The sequence below is a fragment of the Manduca sexta genome, chromosome 23 (genome assembly GCF_014839805.1).
Source record: "Manduca sexta isolate Smith_Timp_Sample1 chromosome 23, JHU_Msex_v1.0, whole genome shotgun sequence".
Classification (NCBI taxonomy): Eukaryota; Metazoa; Arthropoda; class Insecta; order Lepidoptera; family Sphingidae; genus Manduca; species Manduca sexta.
The window spans coordinates 11932473-11953284 of NC_051137.1; the positions used below are offsets into that span (position 1 = coordinate 11932473).

The 20812-nt window shown below is 34.4% G+C and overlaps 1 protein-coding gene across 1 annotated transcript; it reads right to left on the bottom strand.

Moving 5' to 3' along the window:
• Positions 1–15509: 15509 nt before the first annotated feature.
• Positions 15510–17473, bottom strand: LOC115456316 (transcription factor SOX-14). The gene has a single exon (XM_030185332.2). It carries the CDS (start codon positions 17323–17325, stop codon positions 16216–16218), a length of 1110 nt encoding a protein of 369 aa, XP_030041192.1. The 5' UTR covers positions 17326–17473; the 3' UTR covers positions 15510–16215.
• Positions 17474–20812: the final 3339 nt, after the last annotated feature.

Consider the following 20812-nt stretch of genomic DNA (forward strand, 5'->3'; position numbering starts at 1 on the left):
CAAATGTTAACTGAGTAAAAAGTAGCTTATGTCACTACGGCCAATGAACTATCTCTAGGCAAAAAATCATGTCGATCTGTTGCTCGGTTGCTACCCGGAATAAGGACAAATCAAGACTCGCAATATATGTAAAGATTAATAAGGATAAGAATTCTTTACATAATATTTAATAATTTTATCATAGTTCATCATGAGACAAGGGTGATGCTCGGTTGATGGCAAGCGATATGACTGCCCATAAACAGAATAAACACCAAGAGTATAAACAACCAGTATAGAGCTTTGAATTACCAAGTATTGCGTAGCACTTCGCTGCGTTCGTCACTCTGAGGTATAAGACGTTAAGTAACGTACACACACTCAAGTTTTTATCCCCGAAGCGATAGGCAGAAAGTAAAACTGGTGCACCCACCTTACGCCGTGTATATTCCATCCCATGACGGGATAGGGGGCGAGCCTATCGCCATATTCTAGACTCCGGGCTGATACTGTGTAGAAAACCCAATATCTCTATACACAGGCTGATCCCTTTTAACACGTTATGTACCGTGGTACCGGGCGGATATAAAATGTATCCTACCACCAGCAAAACTGTAGTTAATTGCGATTAATATCCATATTAATAAACAATGGCCTGGCTGGTGTTGGCTGCAAAGATTAAGGACTAGCTTCATTTTTACCCTTTGCTGAGTTTTTTAATTTATATTTCTAAGAAATCTCTATGAGTAAGTTGTAAGTGTAGTAAATTTTACCAAAAATCAACACACAGTAAAATTCCATTCGATTCTAGTGCAGGGTCGTGTCCAGATATCCAATGAATATGGCTCAACTATGCCAAAATCTTAACAAAAATATCATTTTAATAGAATTCCATATTTAGTTTTAGACCAGTCTCCATTAGTATTGTATTTATAGACACAACATACGTTTTCTTATAATATTTTGGTTGGAGGCGCCGACGCGTCTTGTCGGTGCTTAAGTATCCTTCACATAAAAATTGTACAAACACTTGTACCGCCCTCGTGCCTTCGCCATTAATGTGTTGTTTTACAATTTATATGCTCAATTTATGTTGAGATTTCCTGAAAGGCCGAATGAGTGTATTTTAAGATTTTTTTCCGTAATCCAGTCCGGTATTTACATACCGGTATATGCCGGTTCGTCGGTTCGATAAGAACTAGTAAAACACTTATTTTACTAAATAAATACAAGCAGTAATATTACGAGTTATAAATACATCATTTGCTACACATATAAATTCAATTTATTATTGGATGCGGTACGTTATGTATAAAAGATTACTGTTCAACAGAAATACAGCACTTACAAATAACATTTTCAAATTTAGAATTAATTGATTATTCATAATTTTTAACTTACCCTATTAATATAAATATTAATAGTAATAATTAATAATAGTTTTGATTTGAAATTCAAAACTACCTTCATTTGTTTCAACATCTCTAGACAATACTCGATTAAGATAAAGAAAGGACATGTCCATATAATTTGATTTACGGGCGCATTAATTGCAACGCTGTTCTGGCACAACAACATATCCTAAAACAGCAATCAGCGTCAAACGTAAATACTTCACTGCCTTATAAGATTACATGAGAACTGCGTCGATGGAGCTGCGTGTTTCTCCGCTCACTTATTATCTGTCCGCCTTTGGGTTTTGATTAAATTAAAACAAATGACAGTCGACAGTTTGGCTGTCAAACTGACAGTAGCTGGCGCCGCGCGACATGAGTGACATTTGTAAATGTTGTCGAATTTGAATGCACGCTTACCCGTTTCCTTCCTACGCGAACGCAGGGCCGAAGTGAGTATCGTAGCAATGCCTATAAAAACATTAGAACGATATAAAACTTTATTCTGTCTATTGAAGTAAGTTAATTGGGATGGTTTGTCATTATTACCATCTTTATCTTTAAATTATTGTTTTATAAAAAGGACCGCATCATGGTCAGTTAAAAATCCGTTTAATTGAAAAATACTTACCTCAAGCAACTTAGTCCTCAGTCCTATAATATTTGGACTGTAAAATAGAATATTAATGATATAAAGTGATAAAATACGTAAGCAGAATTGAATTACGAGAATCGTTACGCAGACTGACTGATGCATCCTAACCTTCATTTTATAATGTGTTTATTACTTAGCAAGTATTTCGGCCTTGGGCAATTAACGTGTAGATTAAATACTAATGGAAATATTACTCAATTTGATCGATGTAAACAGACAAACACGCAAACATCTGCATGTACAACTCATTACATCGCATGACGCCAGCAGATAAATTGCTACGAATAAGTGCGATAAAAAATCACAGTAAACATGTGTTTTTCGTTTCATCATGTATACCGTAATTTGATTAATTTGAAACTAGTTTTTGCTTACGAATTCTTAGTGGCATTGAAAGTTTTGTTCCATTATCAACATATAAATATGGATGTTATATCGTGTTTGATGAATTGTATTACGTCAAGAAAAGTTTTACAAAAGTCATAAATATTTTTATTTGACATAAACAACTAGATTAGTGTGTAAAATTGTTTATTGACACTTTATAGCTTCGATTAGGTAAGGTTTTTTGTTGACCGGATTATAAGAAGCTTGTAATGAAAATAATTTAAATACCATTCATTATAATATAAAATATTGTAATAATTGATTCTTTATGCCTTAACGAGCCGAAACAATCTAAACGTCCAAACAACTTTTCTGATTTATACAGTAATTTGCACCGAAAAAATGGGCTACCATTTAAAACTACTATAAAATTAGTGTTAGATGCCGGTCGATAAGGTAATCCGTGTCGGTTTATTTGTTTTTAATTATTCGGTGGGTGGAATCCGCCCCTGGCTAATGACTCTATCGCGCGCGATTTATGGCCTGCCTCGGGCCCTTTTGTTTTTTGTTCTAGTAGACTTGTTGATTAAGAATTTGGTAGGAAGCTATGGTCCTTCTTTAAGGGAAAAACCAACCATATGCCGTTTAGTAGACTTCAATGATCACTGTATGTTCTCTAAAATAATTTTATTGGTCTATTATAACATCTTAATATGCTAAAATAATTTTACGGATTCTTATTTTATTTTTTTTAAGGATTTCTTTCAATAACAACCAAAAGTATTAGAAACATTTCAATAAGTTTTTTAATGCCCCGGTTGTTAATTAAAAAGTTCCTAATTAAATTCAAAACATAAAGAACCAATTGCATCCGTACAATTTTATAAAATAAACAACATAAATTGTTATTATTTGTATTATACATAACATAATAACGCGTAAACGAAGAAGCCAAATACTTTTTATCATAAAAATAAAAAAGTTATTATTACTCTATTCACAAAGTCTATGGCGTATTCTCATTTCCCAAAAGAACAATGCGGCGACGCCCGCTAATAGAATTCTCGGAATCTGAATCTCGTAAAAATAACTGCTAATTTCTAAAAAAATGTTCAACACAAATTTGCAGACGGGGTTAATCATCGGTGCCGGTAAAGATAAGTTATCGTAAAACAAAAAACTACCTGAGTGATAATCGTTTTTATTTATTGCCTTCCAGAATTAAGAGTTGCTGGAACAGATAAAATTCTTTAAATATTTAATGAGAAAGTGGGTACAAGTAAGTGTTTAAGTATGGCTGTTACTCTTGATTATTTGTGCATCATCCATATCATTGAATTTTGTCACGTAACATTAAAAAAGTAGCTTCACTGCCTTTTTTACTCTTTACGAGAATTAGAGTATGTTATGCAAGTTACGGCGAAAATATAATTTAGTTTTTCAAATGATTTACGTGCAGTTTATTAAAAGTTTTATTTTGTGATTGAAACATCACGTCCGGATACTGCAAAATTAATAGATTTAATTTTTGCTGCTGACTTAAAGTTAACACTGAGCCAAGAAGCGGAGCATTAAAACGTAAATAATGGTATTACTCAGTGCACAAAAACGTTATAATGAATTAGAAAGCATCGGGTATTGATGAGACGAATGAAAAAATAGACGAATTTATTGAAAGCGAAAGTAATAGATACAAAACAAATGACACGGTAATTGTATTTTCTGGAAAAGTCCTGTCGATCTATATTGTTAGATATAATTATATAATAAACCTTCTCTTGAAGTAATTAATAACAACATACATAGTGATTTGTTATTTTGTAGTTCTGTATCGTGGTACAACGTTCTGACAAAGTCCAAACTCGAAGCATATTTGTACCTTACAATTTGCCTCGAACCTACGACTTCTAGACAGAAGAGTTACAGCGGTATGATATATGTATTATTTTACTAGCTCCTTGAAGTGACTTCACTGCACCTGTTATTAAGTAAAGTGAAGCTCAAGGGAAATGTTAACGAGCAGGAGATGATGTATCACTAGATTATCGGTACAATTATGTCGGCCAGCCTTATTTCTTCGTGAGCTGCTTAGAACTTATCTTGCTCCCAAAAATATTTTTAACTTTTTTAATATAGTTATTTAACCTGGCAAAAGAAGTAGTGGACAGAATATAAGCTAGAATAGGAACTGAGAATGGTAATTGGACGAAACTGGAGAAGGGTTTCCCAAGACAGACAAGAATGGAAGTCGTTAGACGAGGCTTTTAGGAGAAATAAGAGTCTATATTACTCATGTTAAATACGTATTGCTATTTCTTATCTTGGAATTAAAGGGGATAATAAAAATAAATTTAAGTTAATTCAGAAAACCAATATTAATTGCCATTGAAGTTAACCAAACAGATCCCTATTTCGTTTTTTTGAACTAAGGTATAAAATTCCCCTGGAAATCTCCCCTGCTGTTCTCATTTACCTGATCTGTACAGTAAGAATAATCTTTCGCGATTGAAGATAAATTCATCGGTCTATTATACTTTATAATAGCTTACTAGCTGTTATAATTGTACCGGCCGTCAAGCCATACTTTCGTTTTTTGCCAGTTGACATTTTCTTTGAGCAACACTTTGCCAAACCTTTAAAAAATAGTGAATATTCAGATAAACCGGTTGGTATATTTATGGCAACCAATCAATTTAGCCCTCTTTCGCCATATTTAGACACTAGGTTGCCATCAAGTGCAGTCTAGACATGATGATAGGATAAAAAAGTCTATCTTCGTCCATATTTCGCCTGAGGATAAAAATGTACTCGTACAGTTATGAGTGCACTCTATATTATTATACTTGGGTAACAATTAATTGCCATGTTGCAAAAGTTAGAAAGTAAAACAAATGTATAAGTTGTTAATACATTAAGTATGTAACAAGTAATTGTACAGATTGTAATTAATAAAATTAAAGAATAATTATACCGAAGTTTATAAGACTTGTCGTTGGTGGCATTAAGCGGTGCTTGGGCTCGGGACCATGATGTTCAGCGTTCGGTTCGTAAATTGAATTTTTTATGCAATTACTTGATAAAAAGAACATATTCTTGGAATTTAGTTTGGATCAGTCATAGCGATAGGGTCGTTTTTCGTAAATTAAATTGATAACGTAGCCAAAATACGTGTGCATGTGCTATGCCTGTTAACGTATTTTCTATTACAGTCTATCAACGCCATGCCTTTTATTTCTTTCAAAGGAATTATCCTACTAATATTATAATGCGAAAGTTTGTGAGGATAGATGTATGTATGTATGTTTGTTCCTTTTTCACGAAAAATCTACTGAACGGATTTGGATGAAACTTTACAATAATAATGGTTATACATCAGAATAACACATAGGCTACAATTTATGATGATGTTGTGTAGTTAAGTTATAATATAAAGATATATATCAAGTAAGTCGGAAAACAAACATTATCCCGGAAAACTCCTTCACGCGGACAAAAGCGCGAGCAAAACATAGTACCTTATATAGGTAAGAAGGTATGATACGGTCTAAATATGATGTCAATTAACAAAAGATTGAGTTTCTCGACTGTGGCGATGTCGATCTGTCTTTAGACCGTATATTGGCCTTTCCCGGACACAATTTACAACGCAATGTGGCGAGTTTAGCCACAGTACGTACTACGACCGATCTTCAGTCGCTTACAACTTATAAATTTCTTGCTGTATTTACAAATACGTCGGCAAGAAGTAAGGATATATGTGGACGTAAAAAGTTTTAAAGTAAAATTAAAATGATGTAAATTTTTTCAACAACGCATATTAATGAAACAAAAACATATGAAATTCTGCTCCTAATTACACTTTGTTTACCTATGAAAAATACGAAATAATCCGTTCAGTAGTTTCGGAGATATGTGATAACAAACAAACAGAAAATAAACACCGACTTGTATTGTTTTATTTTTCTTTAGTCATCCCTTTTTATTACTTTTCCTTCAATATACAGACACAGGTTCTGCTACTTTATGTGTAGATATTCGACAATTCCTACCATTCTGCTACATAACTCAAATGCCACACATGGGCGGGACGCATTGATAACGCCTAATAACAGCTTTGGTTTTAACGCCTATGTGATAATTGCAGTTCAACAGAACTCATGTACAGTTATACGGAGCGTTTGTTCTAAAGTCGGGTTATTTTATGGCACTACCCCTGTACCCGTTTATGGTTGTTACTTTCCTAATATTACCTGGTCTGTTTAGGGTTCCGCATTTAAGAGAAAACCTGGTACTTGGTGATACTGGTTGCAAAGTTGAAAGAAACATATTTTACTGAACATAAACGCTGGTAAGTGGCCGGTAGTGTGGTGTCGATTTATTGGACATCGGTGACCACTTACCATCAAGTAAGCCAGTTGTTCGTTTAGCGGGTTATACAAAAATGAAACTTGCGTACATTATATCTCATAGTAATTATTTGATACTTATTACTAATAATACTATTAATCAGATTTTTCAATATCTTGTCTACACAGGGTTTCCTTAGACAAAAACAGAATTTTAATTTCGAAGGTATGTGAAGTGGTACACCCGCGCTTGGCCAGCGTGGTTGACTTAGTTCCAAATCCTCTGAGTAGTAGAGGAGGCCCCTCCCCAACGGTGGGACAGTATATAAAATAGGCTTGGTATTATTAAGTATATTATTTATAGTTTTATCAAATTTAAGTCTGTGTTATTGTTAAAAATTTAGATGTAGCCACGGAACCCTTATTATTGAACTTTGCTCGTACTTATCCTTTTTTTGTCAAATTTAAATTTCTCGCAATGTGTTTATAATTATGTTAAATATTAGGAGCTGTTGGGAACACCGCAGGTTGTGAGAAAGTTAGTTATATTTGTTAACTAATGTTGCTAATGTAAATAAGGTTCTGTGATGAGAAATTGACTTTAATAAAGTCGACATCACGAAACCTTAATGATCATGGCATTTAAAAATATGTAATAATGATGGCCAATAATAAGGTAAGAGTAAAAATTATGTAAGTATACTTAATTATAGATGCAGTAAAATATGTTACTCTATTTGAGCATATATTTTCACGTAGAAATGTGAATATTTACAGTATGTGGACACAGAAAGAAGAAGCAAAACAGTTTACTTATGTTTTGCTATTATTCTATACATCAAAAATAATAAAAAAAATATATATGTACGTCTATTAAACTTACTAAAGTTGATAATATTAAGGCGATACCTCAAGGTCCATTTTCATACATTTTGTTTCGGCTTTAATCTGGGTAACTAAACAAGTATTGGCAAGTAAAGAATTTAAATTCACGTCTAGTTAGTCATGGATATTTCGGCCTTTAAAATTTAATATGACGAAATTTTAAAAGGCAGAAATATCCATGATTATTAATTATTTTTACATTTTTCTTTCAACTGCGAGAACTAATCACTAACTAGACGTGAATTTAAATTCTTTACTTGCCAATACTTGTTTAGTTACCCAGATTAAAGCCGAAACAAAATGTATGAAAATGGACCTTGAGGTATCGCCTTAAGGAAAATATGCAACGTTGAGTAAACGTCTCTAGCGCTCTACCTGAGGGTGGAGCTATGTACCGTTATGGTAACAACATTTAACAACTAACAACTCACCGCTTCCGAGAAGGTCATGCGCATTAAATTAAGGCTAAAATTCCACTTAATTTTTTTCTGCGACGCTCGATGAGGCACATAACTGCAACGCCACAAATATTTGACCAAGGCTAAACATTTTTTCCCAAGTCTTGTTTGTTTCGCACAAAATTGTAACGTGAACTTGAATAGCAAGAACAACGTTTTAGACGCTTTTCTAGTTCAATTTAAACATTCCGTTTTTACTGGTTGTCTGCAGTTTTCGATTAAATCATTTAAAATTCTTGATGAATTTAGTTTACATTTTATTTTTACGTCGGGTAATGCAGTCTGGTTTTTGTTAATTTAAGAAAACTGAATAATTATTTCGCAATGACATTGCGAATTAAATTGCATTTATTTTCATTCAAGTTCTTGGAGTAAATAATTATTGTGTCAATCATAACCTAATTATTACTTATCATATCCTTAACTAAACATGACTGTAACTGTAAATTTGACGCATAAGCAAACTATTGTTCAATTTAACTACTCAAGTCAGTACTTGAGCCAGTACTTGGCCAGTGCCAACTAAGGAAATTAAAAGTTTAATTCAGCAATTAACAAATATGTAGATTTTTTTTTTAAATCCCAATTTAAACAGCAAACATCGCATCTCAGTGGGCGTCTGTACATAAATTGAGACAAAAGTGCAAACAGATCTCACATGTTGCCACCCACTCTGTATTTAAACCACTTAATGACAAATGAGACCAAATATTGACAGCAACATAAAAACAAAGGGACCGACTTCGGGGGCGGGCCGGTGTCGATCCCAAGAACAAATACGCCAATGTTTGACGTACGAATTACGTGACAAGTTTGGTACTGGGAAATTGCGACATTGGAAAAAAACGGCCAACGTTGGGGCCAACGTGTTGGCGGATGTGTCGGCAGCTGTGAAGTTTACGGGTGATTCGATATGATTTGTGAGTAATTATTTTTGGGTATGCGATATGGTTCTTTACAATATGCAGCTGCTAGCATCTAATAAGCTGTTCTAAAATATTCGTGTGAAAGTTTTACGGGTAAGTTTTATAGGTGCAAGTACCTAGTGACCGTTTAGTGAATTTATTTAAAAAACCGCATTATCATGTTACAAATTTTTAATTCTTTTCTTTCTCTAATGTTGTGAATTATTAAGATAAAATAATTATATGTTTGATTGTAAATTATTTATTCTTTATATAATATAAAGAATTCAGATGAAGTGATTAATAAATCAAAATAATCCTTTATTAAGATCTTAAAGCTATCAGAAAATTACGTTTTAATGACTATAAATTTATGACAAGTCCGAACTCTGATGACTTATTCAAACGCGCACTCAACCTATTAAATTCTTAACCTATAGCAAAATGTTAATCGCCGTCGTATAACAGAACTGAATGACATAAGCGAGTAAAACGCGACAATGCGCATCAAATAATAGCTCTGCCCTAATCGACGGCCCGTGATGGATGGCTGGGGGGTGTTCCTCTCGATGCAGTTTCTAGTATTGTTGGTTTTACGCACTTACTGTATGCTCTAGAGGGTGTTTGATATTAAAGGTTTTGAGATATGTTTTGAGAGATAAATAAATTTGGGTTTTTTAAAAGTCCATAAGGCGTCACGTAGTCATTATGGTGTTGAAGTATTTATAAGGCGTCGCGTACACTGTCAACTTTTGCCGTGAAACTACTATGAAATATAAAGATTAGACGCTAGTTGGTTTTAAGTTTTTTTATATTGCTTTGAATGACGCGACGAGCTTGCCGTTCGCCTGATGGTAAGCGATATAACTGCCCATAAACTGTAGAAACACCATCCAACACCTTGAATTATAAAATATTGTTGGGTATTCCACTGCGCTCGCCATCCTGAGACGTAAGATGTTAAGTCTCATTATGTCCAGTAGTTACACTGGCTATAATGTTTTTCAAACCGGAACACAACAGTGACTACACACTGCTGCTTGGCGGCAGAAATAGACATTGCGATGGTACCTACCCAGACGGATTCTCACATATGAGAGACTTACCGCCATGATTTATGATTACTTTTTTATTTAAAGCATTTTTTTGGATTAATTTAAGGTACAACATGATTAAAAAATCTGCGATACAGGCCTAGAGCCTAGAGCAGAGATCGCCTTTAAATGAAGACATAACTTCTTTATATTTTTTTATTTTATTATTATTTCACTTTCTGTCTTTGTGAACTTCATGGTAAATAAATTAAATATTATTATTATCACTATTAAAATGAAGCTGTAAGATCAAGTGATATAATCGCTTAACATGCTGGATATAATACCATTGTTGACACTTGTACGCCTTTTGCACTTCTGAACATTAAAATATGGTAAGTTTAATGGTGATGATGAATTTCTTCCAGACAGAAACAGACATGGAAAGAAACATAGTTACTTATACGTATACTTATATTATTATATTTTTAATATGCAGTTTTTGTTGGCCGTACCAATATAGATATACTTGAAGAAACAACATTGTAACCCTTTTTGTGCATATTACGCGTCTGTAGCGAGATTTAGCATGGTTAAAGTTTATATAGATAAGAATTGCAGAAAAATGAAATGTATGTATAAAATGTATTACAAATGCATGAAAGGTTTATAATTACCAAAAATAAAAAATAGAGTTATTTGCTGCCACTGCTGAACAACATATTTGACATGAAAAAAACAAAAGTACGAAGTTAAAATTATTCCTAAATAAAGTCACATTGATTCTTAATTTCGGTTTCCTAGCGCCCATTACTAAATTATATAAGTAATAATTTTTACTATGTCTTATTGTTATTAATTTAAAATCGTCTTTTACGCACATTAAATATTAATTGATAAACGTCAATCGGACTTGTGATCTATACAGTATTTGTTACTAAGTTATGTCCATAATTTTATGCAGGAGTCATGAAAATTTTAACTCGTCAGAACTTTGTCATTTAAATATAAACAAAAATTCTGACTGCATATTTATAATGTCTAACCTCTTCTAAACACGTCATTTATTTTTTTTGGTAATTAAAACAATTANAAAAAACTATTAGTGTATTTAAAATTCGAAGATGGAATTCCGACCACTGGACAACCAGTCTATATCATTTTAAGAAAGCACACAAATTCTATGCAATGTAGTGACATGTGATTAGAAAGTGGCTCAACAATCATCGCAATGACATGTCGCGTACCGTGAGACAAAACAATGCGTTGGCCTCGTGGGAACCGTGATTGCACCCCTGCAGGTTCGATTCCCGGTCACGCCGCGTGACGGTGGGGTGCGAAACGCGACTTGCCTCGCACATCCGGAATATCGTACGCTATTAATTTTGTTGGCGTTTATTAAAATTATGTTTTGTTATATTGTTTGTTTTAGATTGGGTTTGATATAATTATTGCAGAGGTGATACTTCTATATCAAATTTTTATTGCTTTGAATGACGAGACGAGCTTACCGTTCGCCTGATGGTAAGCGATACGATCGCCTATAAGCAGTAGAAACACTATTCAATATTTTGAATTACAAAGTATTGTTTGGTATTTGATTGCCCTCGCCAGCCCGAGCCATGAGATGTTAAATCTTATTATGTCCATTAGTTACACTGACTACAATGTCCTCCAAACCGGAACACAACAGCGACTACACACTGCTGCTTGGCTGCAGAAATAGACATTACGGTGGTACCTACCCCGACGGACTCTCACATATGAGAGGCCTACCGCCAATGTATAACATATTTACAAAATAATTTATTAGAATAACTACAGTTTTCATAGATTTAATATGGTTTATCACTGACAATAAAATTTATTCAACGGGAATAGACACCGTAATATTTAGTTTCATACTTAGCGCTTGTTTGAACTAAGGAGATTATAGAATCGATGGTTTTAAGAGTATTTAATATGATTGCTGGTCGTTAAGATATATTTATTGATTTTCCTAATTTTGGTAACTGACCACATTTTCGAAATAAAACATTTTTTTTTTGGATATTATCGCGTATTTTCAAGCAATGCCTATCGAGTAGTTTAATTCAAGAAACATATGCTAAATGATCTGTCATCGTCAGGTAAGAATCTGCTGCTAGTATACTTTTAAAGATATTAACGCTGTAGCCTCGTCTATCTAAAAGAACTGTTGTATAATCTGATATTATTTTGTTAAGTATGATTCAGACAGCTAAATGATTTTATTTGTTTAAATGCTAAATATTAATACAAATTCTCTAAATCGAATATATTGAAGTCTTACCGGCGTGGTACTAAAACAGAAGAGGCCCGCTGTATAGTACCAACCAGTCTACAGTGGATCTAGATGTATAAAAAATATTAAGTATTTTTAATAAATAAAATAAGTCGTCGGACATCATTTTGAACTATTATTCGAACAAAAACCAGTGCGTTATATTACTGTATTTTTGGTATGCTGAGTAAACGCACATAAATATACGTACGTAAACTGCTGTATGAATTATAGGCGCATTCATAATTTAACTATCGGAGGGAGAAAATTCGTGTTGAATTAAAATTGCTGCTTAAAATGTTAAATCTTATTTTGCGTCTGTTTATTACTGATGTTACAAATTTACGTTAATAACTTTCATGAAGTAAAAGTTATTTGGTAAAGATAGTTTAGTGTATTTTATCGATAACTAAGTTTGAATTTTATTTTTAAAAGCAATGCCTAGTATGTTAAGTATTAACTGTACTTCTACTAAAGATATCATCAGTTTGAAAGAACTAATAGCAAAAATACTATTATAATTAAAACACTCTCTGTACTAGTGCATTGGGCAGAATGATCTAGATCATAGTATTCAGGTAAGAATCTGCAAAAAAAGCTTATTATTCTGCAAGTACTAGAGATACTTCCTCGTAAAGATACGTAGATATAACGCATTTTATAATAAAATTACAAAAGCAATTTGAACTTCGCGCTGTTTATATGATTTTACGAATACTTTATGTAAGTTAGTAAAGAACTGAAATGTATTAGAGTGATACAAACTAAAAGTTATTTTGTGAGAAGTAAGTATGATTCAGACAGCTAAATGATTTTATTTGTTTAAATGCTAAATACTTAAATGCGCCTTTATCTCTTAACGGTGAAATAAACACCGTGAGGAAATCTACATACCTACAAATTCTCTAAAGAAGTTCGAATGTATGTGAAGTCTACCAACCTGCACCAGGCCGGCGTGGTACTATAGCCTAATGTCTAAACACTCACAGTAGTAGAAGAGGCCCGCGCTCAGCACACTGTATAGTACCAACCACGTATTTTATTACTATCTATAACTATCAAAATTAATGTGAAGAACCAGAATTATAATAGAATATATTTGGCTTAATAAATATAGATGTAATTTATTACAACTGTGTTGGTATTTAAGTTTTGATTTAGATGTAATTTAATTTGTTTTTTTTTATAGATTACTGTAATGCACGGATGTATAAGAAAATATTAAGTATTTTTTTAATATTACCGAAAAGTAACAGCGGCACGTATAAAATAAGTCGTCGGACATACATATTCAGTTAGGTCATAATTTAATTTGACGGATAACTATTATTCGATGTAAAATAACTATGTAATTATTACAAACTCGTTTGATTAGAATTTATTTTGGAAGCAGTGTTTAATAATTATTGTTTTTTATTTCGTTATTTTATAACTGACAAAACTTATTTTGACGTGGTCAAGATGCTGATATTGTAATCTGGTATAAAAATAAAGGCGAAAATATAATATATTTTTTTAAATCACCTACAATTTAAATGACATTTGTTTAGCAACAAGACATCTCCATAAGCTCGCATCACTTCACACCCACGCAATGTTCGAATGAGTCGCTTAAACACCAGGGCGTTCGGGTTTAAGTTCCCAATCCCTCGGGAGGAAAAAGTGGCCGAATTCTATCAACTATTCGGGAGGGATTTGATTAAAAAGCTCACCCCTTGCGTGTTGACAGGAATTGATTGAAACGGGAGTAGCAACAGTAATATTTGAAGTAAATTAAATCTGTTAAGTGTGTTTGATTTATTTGATGTTTAAACCAATTATTTTATTGGTTAGGCATAAGTAGTTTAAATTTAACATAAAGTAATGTTAATGTCGTTTTTTAATTAAATTTATGTAAGCTTAAAATAATTATAAGTATTTACTTATTTATAAAGGGTATATGTTTAAAATTTCCAATAGAAGCGTTTTCTAGTGTAATTTTGTTATGAAAAACAATATGTCATTATAATTATATTTTTTATTGTTAATTAAAATAATTTTAAAGTATTCAAACAATTATGATTAAATAACATGCAGGTACAATTTATTTTAGTGATATTTAAAAAATAATGCTGTACATTAAATAACTATAATTAAAACTGTATTATAAATTATGTTTAATTATCAGGTTGAGTTTTATTCTAAGTTTGAATTTATATGTCGTAAATGTTTTTTGTAATTGAACATCGTCTAAAAATATGTAAATGAGAAGATAGCATTTTATTCTTAATACAGAAAGCTCATGTTTACGGATTGGCCTGAATTTACGTAATTAATTGATTATTTTTTTAAACCTGTAATAATGAAACTATTTTATCACTGCTGCAATATGTGACTAACAATTATTATTCCAATATATAGTTAGTACCTATAATTGTAAATAAAATGAAAAAAGTAGTAAAATATTTAAATATTTCTTTAAATATTGTATGACTAAGAAGATTTTATAACAATTTTACCTGAATTGAAATAGGTTTACTTCGAGAAAAATATGTACCAATAAATTATTGTTAATAGTCTTGTGTTATTTTTTTTTAAGTACGATAAAGTTTTTAACGAAACCGCAATGAAGGTACTTATGCAACAAAATATTTTAAAGTTCGCAATAATCTCGAACATTACATGTTTTATATCGCTGTGCCTTTTAAAATGATCAGATTTTTCTTCTTTCCTACTTAAAATAAACGGTGTGTAGAGTTTTTATAAATTACCTTACTCTAACAAACGTTAATAAATAACAGTAAATTTCAAAACAAATTATTTATAGATATTCCATTTATAGTTATTTATTCAATTTGTTATTTCAATTAGACAAGGTTTCAATCAAAGGTTTTGTAATGAAAATAAGGTAGTATCGTGTTTCTAATTTACACTCTATTATACTTTCATAAGTGTGTAGTCGAATCTAATTTTAAATTCTTCGTAAAATATTGGTTAAAATTTTGTAAAAAACATAGTTGGTTCGTTGATGTCTTTTCTATGAAAGGTGAGTGTACCGGCAACTTTTAAAGCGATTCGTACTAAATCAGTTATTTTGTGTATTATAGTTAGTGTAGTTTATCAAGTTAGGTGCGTGGTTGTATTTACCGGGCTTAGCGAGTATGTTTCACATATTTTGCATGCTGTGTGTACAAGCACACTAGTGCGCAGGGGTATCACTTGGGAATGTTGAACAAAACAGCATATACAATTTTAACGCGTCGTTTATTGATAACGTCATCTTTTCTTCAATATACTTTTGTGTCCACTGACTATATAACACTCACTGTACATTTTGTATTACAATATTTTAGTCTTTCGAGGCTTTATAACGTTTCGTTTCCATATAACAAATATTTTGTACAACGCACGACAGGCGTACGAGTGCAACGTCGTGGCACGACTTATCGCTATCTACCTACATTACCGACTAACTCCAACGTCAACTCTAGCCTTTAACACTATATTTACAAATTGTTCAAATTTTTTTGGTATTCGAATTACCTCAAGCACTACTTCGTCTCTCACGCGTCTTGCACTCAAACCCTGGCATCCTTCCGCACGGCACGACTTAAAAATATTTTAACTTAAACCATGAAAAATACAATAATCGTAATATAATACAAGATAATTCATCAACAACATTGAATGAGGTGGTGCGCGTCGGCCGCCGGCAAGGGCCGACGGCGAGCCACCGACAACAGGCCGCGAATATTACGGCATCCGTCGGTACATTACAAAACAAATGAACGACATACCCAGGAGTATGTTTATGCCGGGATAACGAGCACTGTCCTAACGCGAAAACTGTCTCGCGACAAAGTCACTGGGGGCGACACGCAGCGGGTGCAGGCGGGCGACACGAGCCGCTCATAGAGGCGGGATGTCGATGTCGCACGCGAACGGTGATTCTCAGATGAGCGGCATGGCGCGCTCGTTCACGGCCGCGTACCGCTGCTCGTCGGGCACGTGGTACATGTTGATGATGTGGCTGAGGTCCTGCTGCCCGTACTCGCGTTTCATGGCGAGCTGTTCGTGCGGCTGCGCGTGCGGCGCGAATTCGCGCTTTAGCTGCGCCGGCGGCTCATGCCCAAACTCGCGTTTCAGTCCCGGTGGGCCCGGTGACACCGGCTCCGATTTGGCCGAAGAGCCGCTCGGTGAGTGTGATGCGCACGATGGTGGCAGCGCGTATCCGCCCGGAGAGCCAGGACCCAGCCCGTACGCCGACGGCGACGGCGGCTGCGGCAGGTACGGCGAGCCCTGCCCGCCGCCGCCGTAGTATCCGCCGCCGTATCCGCTCTGCTGCATCTGCGACACGTCATAGCGCGGATACCCGTACGCCTGCTGCTGGTACGCGCTCGGGTCGTGCATCATGTATCCGTTGGGCATGTATCCATTGGGTGTCATCTGGTACACATCTCGCGGCTGCTGCGCCGCTGGTGCCGCGCTGCGTTGCGCCTCGCCCGCACCCAGGAGCCCTCCTCCGCCGAGCGGGTATTTTTCTTGTTTTTTGGCGAGCGTCTTCGTCTTCCTCCTTGGTCTATATTTATAGTCTGGGTGTTCCTTCATGTGAACAGCGCGAAGTCTCTTCGCCTCGTCGATGAACGGTCGCTTCTCGGATTCCGAGAGGTCTTTCCACTGTGCACCGAGTCGCTTTGATATTTCCGAATTGTGCATCTTGGGGTTATCCGATGCCATCTTCCTGCGCTGTCCGCGCGACCACACCATGAAAGCGTTCATGGGACGCTTGACACGTTCAGTATTGGAATTTTTGCTTGTGGTGTTGTTATTGTTATTGGTGGTCTGGTGTGGCGCGTGATGCGTGGGCTGCGCGTGGTGCGGCGGCAGCGGCTGGTGGTGCTGGTGCTGCAGCGGCTGATGCTGTGCCAGCGGCTGCTGCTGCGGCAGCGCCATCATGCCGCCGAGCGCTCCCAGCGACCCGTAGCCGTGCTGGAGCGCGTGGTGCGGCGGCACGGTGGCGTGCAGGCTGCCGCCTTTGAGATCCGTCTCCATCGTCAACATGTCGTCTTCCTGCGGCGCGTACAGCTTGCCGATCCTTCGTTCACCGTGCACAACGAGAGAACCGTCGGTCGCTCACATGGACTCGCGGCGGTGCGCGTCAGATTTAACGCTTCGCGGGACCGTACGGCGCGGAGGCTACGTGCGTTGTGAGGAGGCTCGGCGGCCGGGCGGCGGCGACAGCGGGCTCTCCCCGCGCGCGCGCCCCGGCCCCGCCTGCCCCGTCGGCCACCAATGGGAGCGCGCGGTGCGGCCCCGCCCCGCCCGCGCTCTCCCACCCGCACCGGCCTGCATTTTTAATCGCGTGGCAAGCGAGGTGAGCGTACGCCTCGCCGCCGCCTCATGCAAATCTCAATGTTGTTTGCCGACGGTAACTGCACCGTCTCAGCCTTACTTTATGTTGTAAACAATGGTATGACTTACCGTAACTACCACAACCTATACGTACCACTGAATATTTTTGATGAAATTAAAAATTTTCCTTTGCATCTTTCGCAAAAATGTATGAGTTAACGATTTCTTGCAAACAGTATGCGTGAGATAGGAAAAGATTTTGTACGGCGGCTGAGCTGAATGTGTTAGACAAATGTAGGTTTCACATAGTGACACGTACGCGTGTCTATTGGAGTTTATTCAGGTGTTGTAAGTTCAAGGCCCCGCGACAATGTAGGCATCAGTATGTACTCTCTTCAGAAAGAGAAGCCGCTTACATAAAATGTTAAAGAGGTCTCCTCACTGCGGAGAAATGAGGTATCAATTGATTTACTATTTTAAAAGCGTGGTATTTGTTTGAAGGTCAACGCTTCTACTCTAGCCGCAGACCATGAGATTGCCTGTTATTTAGCAGATTTTTTACACTTTGGTGAGATAAATATATCGCTCTGATGATAACATAAATGAACTTTTTTTTTAATAACAAACACTGCATGGTACTGTTCTGTGTTTGTCATCCTGAGATATTTGAGTGGCATAACGCCATACATGTTATATAATACTTATTTTAGTTCTCTATGACGTATAGAATACTCAAGTTTGGGAAATTATATAAACATTACCTTAAGTAATTGTTTTTTCAAGTTTCAATTATTAATATATTAGGTAACGTTCACAAACATGCAAATACGTACATTAAGTTAGGTACATTGTTTTAAAACATAGCACTTTTTATTTGAACAATAAATTAATAAATATTATTGTTTTTAATTTATATGCACCGATATCTGGGCTTTTTTAAAAGTTATTCTTTTGTTTTTCCTTCAACTATTTTCATTAAAACAATGTATTGCTGATGAAATTCGGTTTTGTATGTATACTGACGTAGTTTTTTCAATATATACAAATTTGTTTTGTATTTTTACGAGTTTTATGCATTTGTAATTTGTACATAGAATAAATAAAATAAAATGCTTTATTTATCACGTAGGCGAGCAGAGTTGTACCTACGTATGATGTGTCAAAACAAATTATAAGAATAATAATTATTATTTCTAAATAACATTTAAGGTATATTATTACGATATATATTATTACTCTAAATTAGGTGTTATGTTCTATTTTTATCTCGATTTTTCTATTACATAATACTATATATACGTAGTTCGTACTTCTTACGTAGTTATTTACTTTAGAAGCAAAATACAAATAACAATGTACTGATATTTTACACGACGTAGAATATTTTAATATCGTATTATAATAGTCAATTCATTAGCTTAGTGGCAATGAAACCAGCAACTACATTTTATGCGAAATTGGTAAAGGTTCGATTCTTAGGTCGAGCAATTAAAATTTATGTAGTTGTTCGATATGTTAAACAGCTGTGTAATTTCTGGAATCAATTAGCTCAATGGGGTAAACACCATATTCTAAAATATTTATGATAGACTAGGTTTTGCTCGCGGTTTCGCCCGCGTGTAAAAGTTTTTTAGGGAATGTTTGCCCTGGATAAAAAGGAGTCTATGGTACTCAGGAGTAATTTAGCTTCCTATTGGTGAAAGAATTTTGAAAATCGATTCAGTAATACCAGAGATTAGTTCCTACAATCTACAAATAAATTTACAAACTTTTCCTCTTTTTAATATTGTATAGATTTGGAGTATTTAGTTAGAAAAAATACCATTTTATAATGTATTCGAAATATACCATAATATTTTGAAATATAAAAAAATATCGTTTTACCAAAAACTGCCCATGGCGGCTACGAAGTTCTTCCTGAAAAAGCTCTTATAGATATATAACTATTATATGTATTATGGTCTATATAGCTCAAATGAAAGAAATTCTTTTACAGTTCTATAGATTTATACTATTTAATTCTTTATTCAATTATTTAAATTAAAAACAAATATTATTTCGAGGTTTTCAGCCAGCTAGTTTCTATGTTTTCCTACAAAATACTAAGCTATTAAAATATTTGTTTCTCCTTTTAGCATTTAAAGAGAACTATACACGAGTTAGTAGAAAGATTATATATTAAAAAATAGAGGAAATAAGCGGGTTTACAAAACTGTTATCTTTCCATACTCCATTCCGTTTCATTCTCTTCTAATACTTTTTATCCTTTATTTTATAGATCTTTGTACTTTATCACTTATAATAAAATTGTAATAGGCGAATTTCTGTATATTATAGATAGTGAAGAAAAACTAATATGGGGTTTTATGTAACAGCAACAGAAGTTAGAACAACAAAAAAATAATTATAATAATCAATAATTTACTGATGTATTACTAGAGATCTAACTTAAAATATAACCTTTGTTTTATTCCAGGAAAATTTTAAGAGGAACTTATATTTCCAAGAAATATTTAAACGCAGGCATAGCCGCAAGCAAAAGCTGGTTTTTAATAAGATTCAAACTAAATAATAACAAAATATATATTTATTTCAAATACTTCCTTAAAGTGAATTTGGTACCAACTTGCTATCATGTCACTTACTCACTCGTTAGACTATCTACTAAGATTGGTAAAAAAGAAAAAACAAAAGTTGAATTACAATGAAGATGTTCTACTTGTAATGTCTTCAACTACGCCTTTGTAACGCATTACTTATAATTTGTCGCCAATTCATTGGTTCATTATGTTTCTTAAATGGGATCGAAATGTATTTTATTTCCAGTAAATAACAGTATTCATAATAACTGTGAAGCTTCTATTCAGGTCCAATCGATAATGTTTATAGTTTTTATTTCCTAAAGTGTAATAATAGAACGTCTATGGCAGTCTCGGAAATTTTGAGTGTTTTGCGATCTTATTTATATTTGTTAATATTAAAATGTGAAAACCAATTTATTTTCAAATAATGTCCATGATAATAAAAAAATAAAAATACTCGATAACGAGAATGAAATTTACATAACATTAAGTCATCGAACTTTTATTTTATAACTAAATCATCAGTTGCAAAATATTGATATATTGATCGACTCAATTCCTTGTCTATTGGGTATATATTTCTAATGACACCCAATGGCGTTCCTAAGACATTA

Excerpts from the sequence above, each read along its gene's own strand:
- LOC115456316 (XM_030185332.2), bottom strand. The coding sequence starts at position 17,325 with ATGTTGACGATGGAGACGGATCTCAAAGGCGGCAGCCTGCACGCCACC.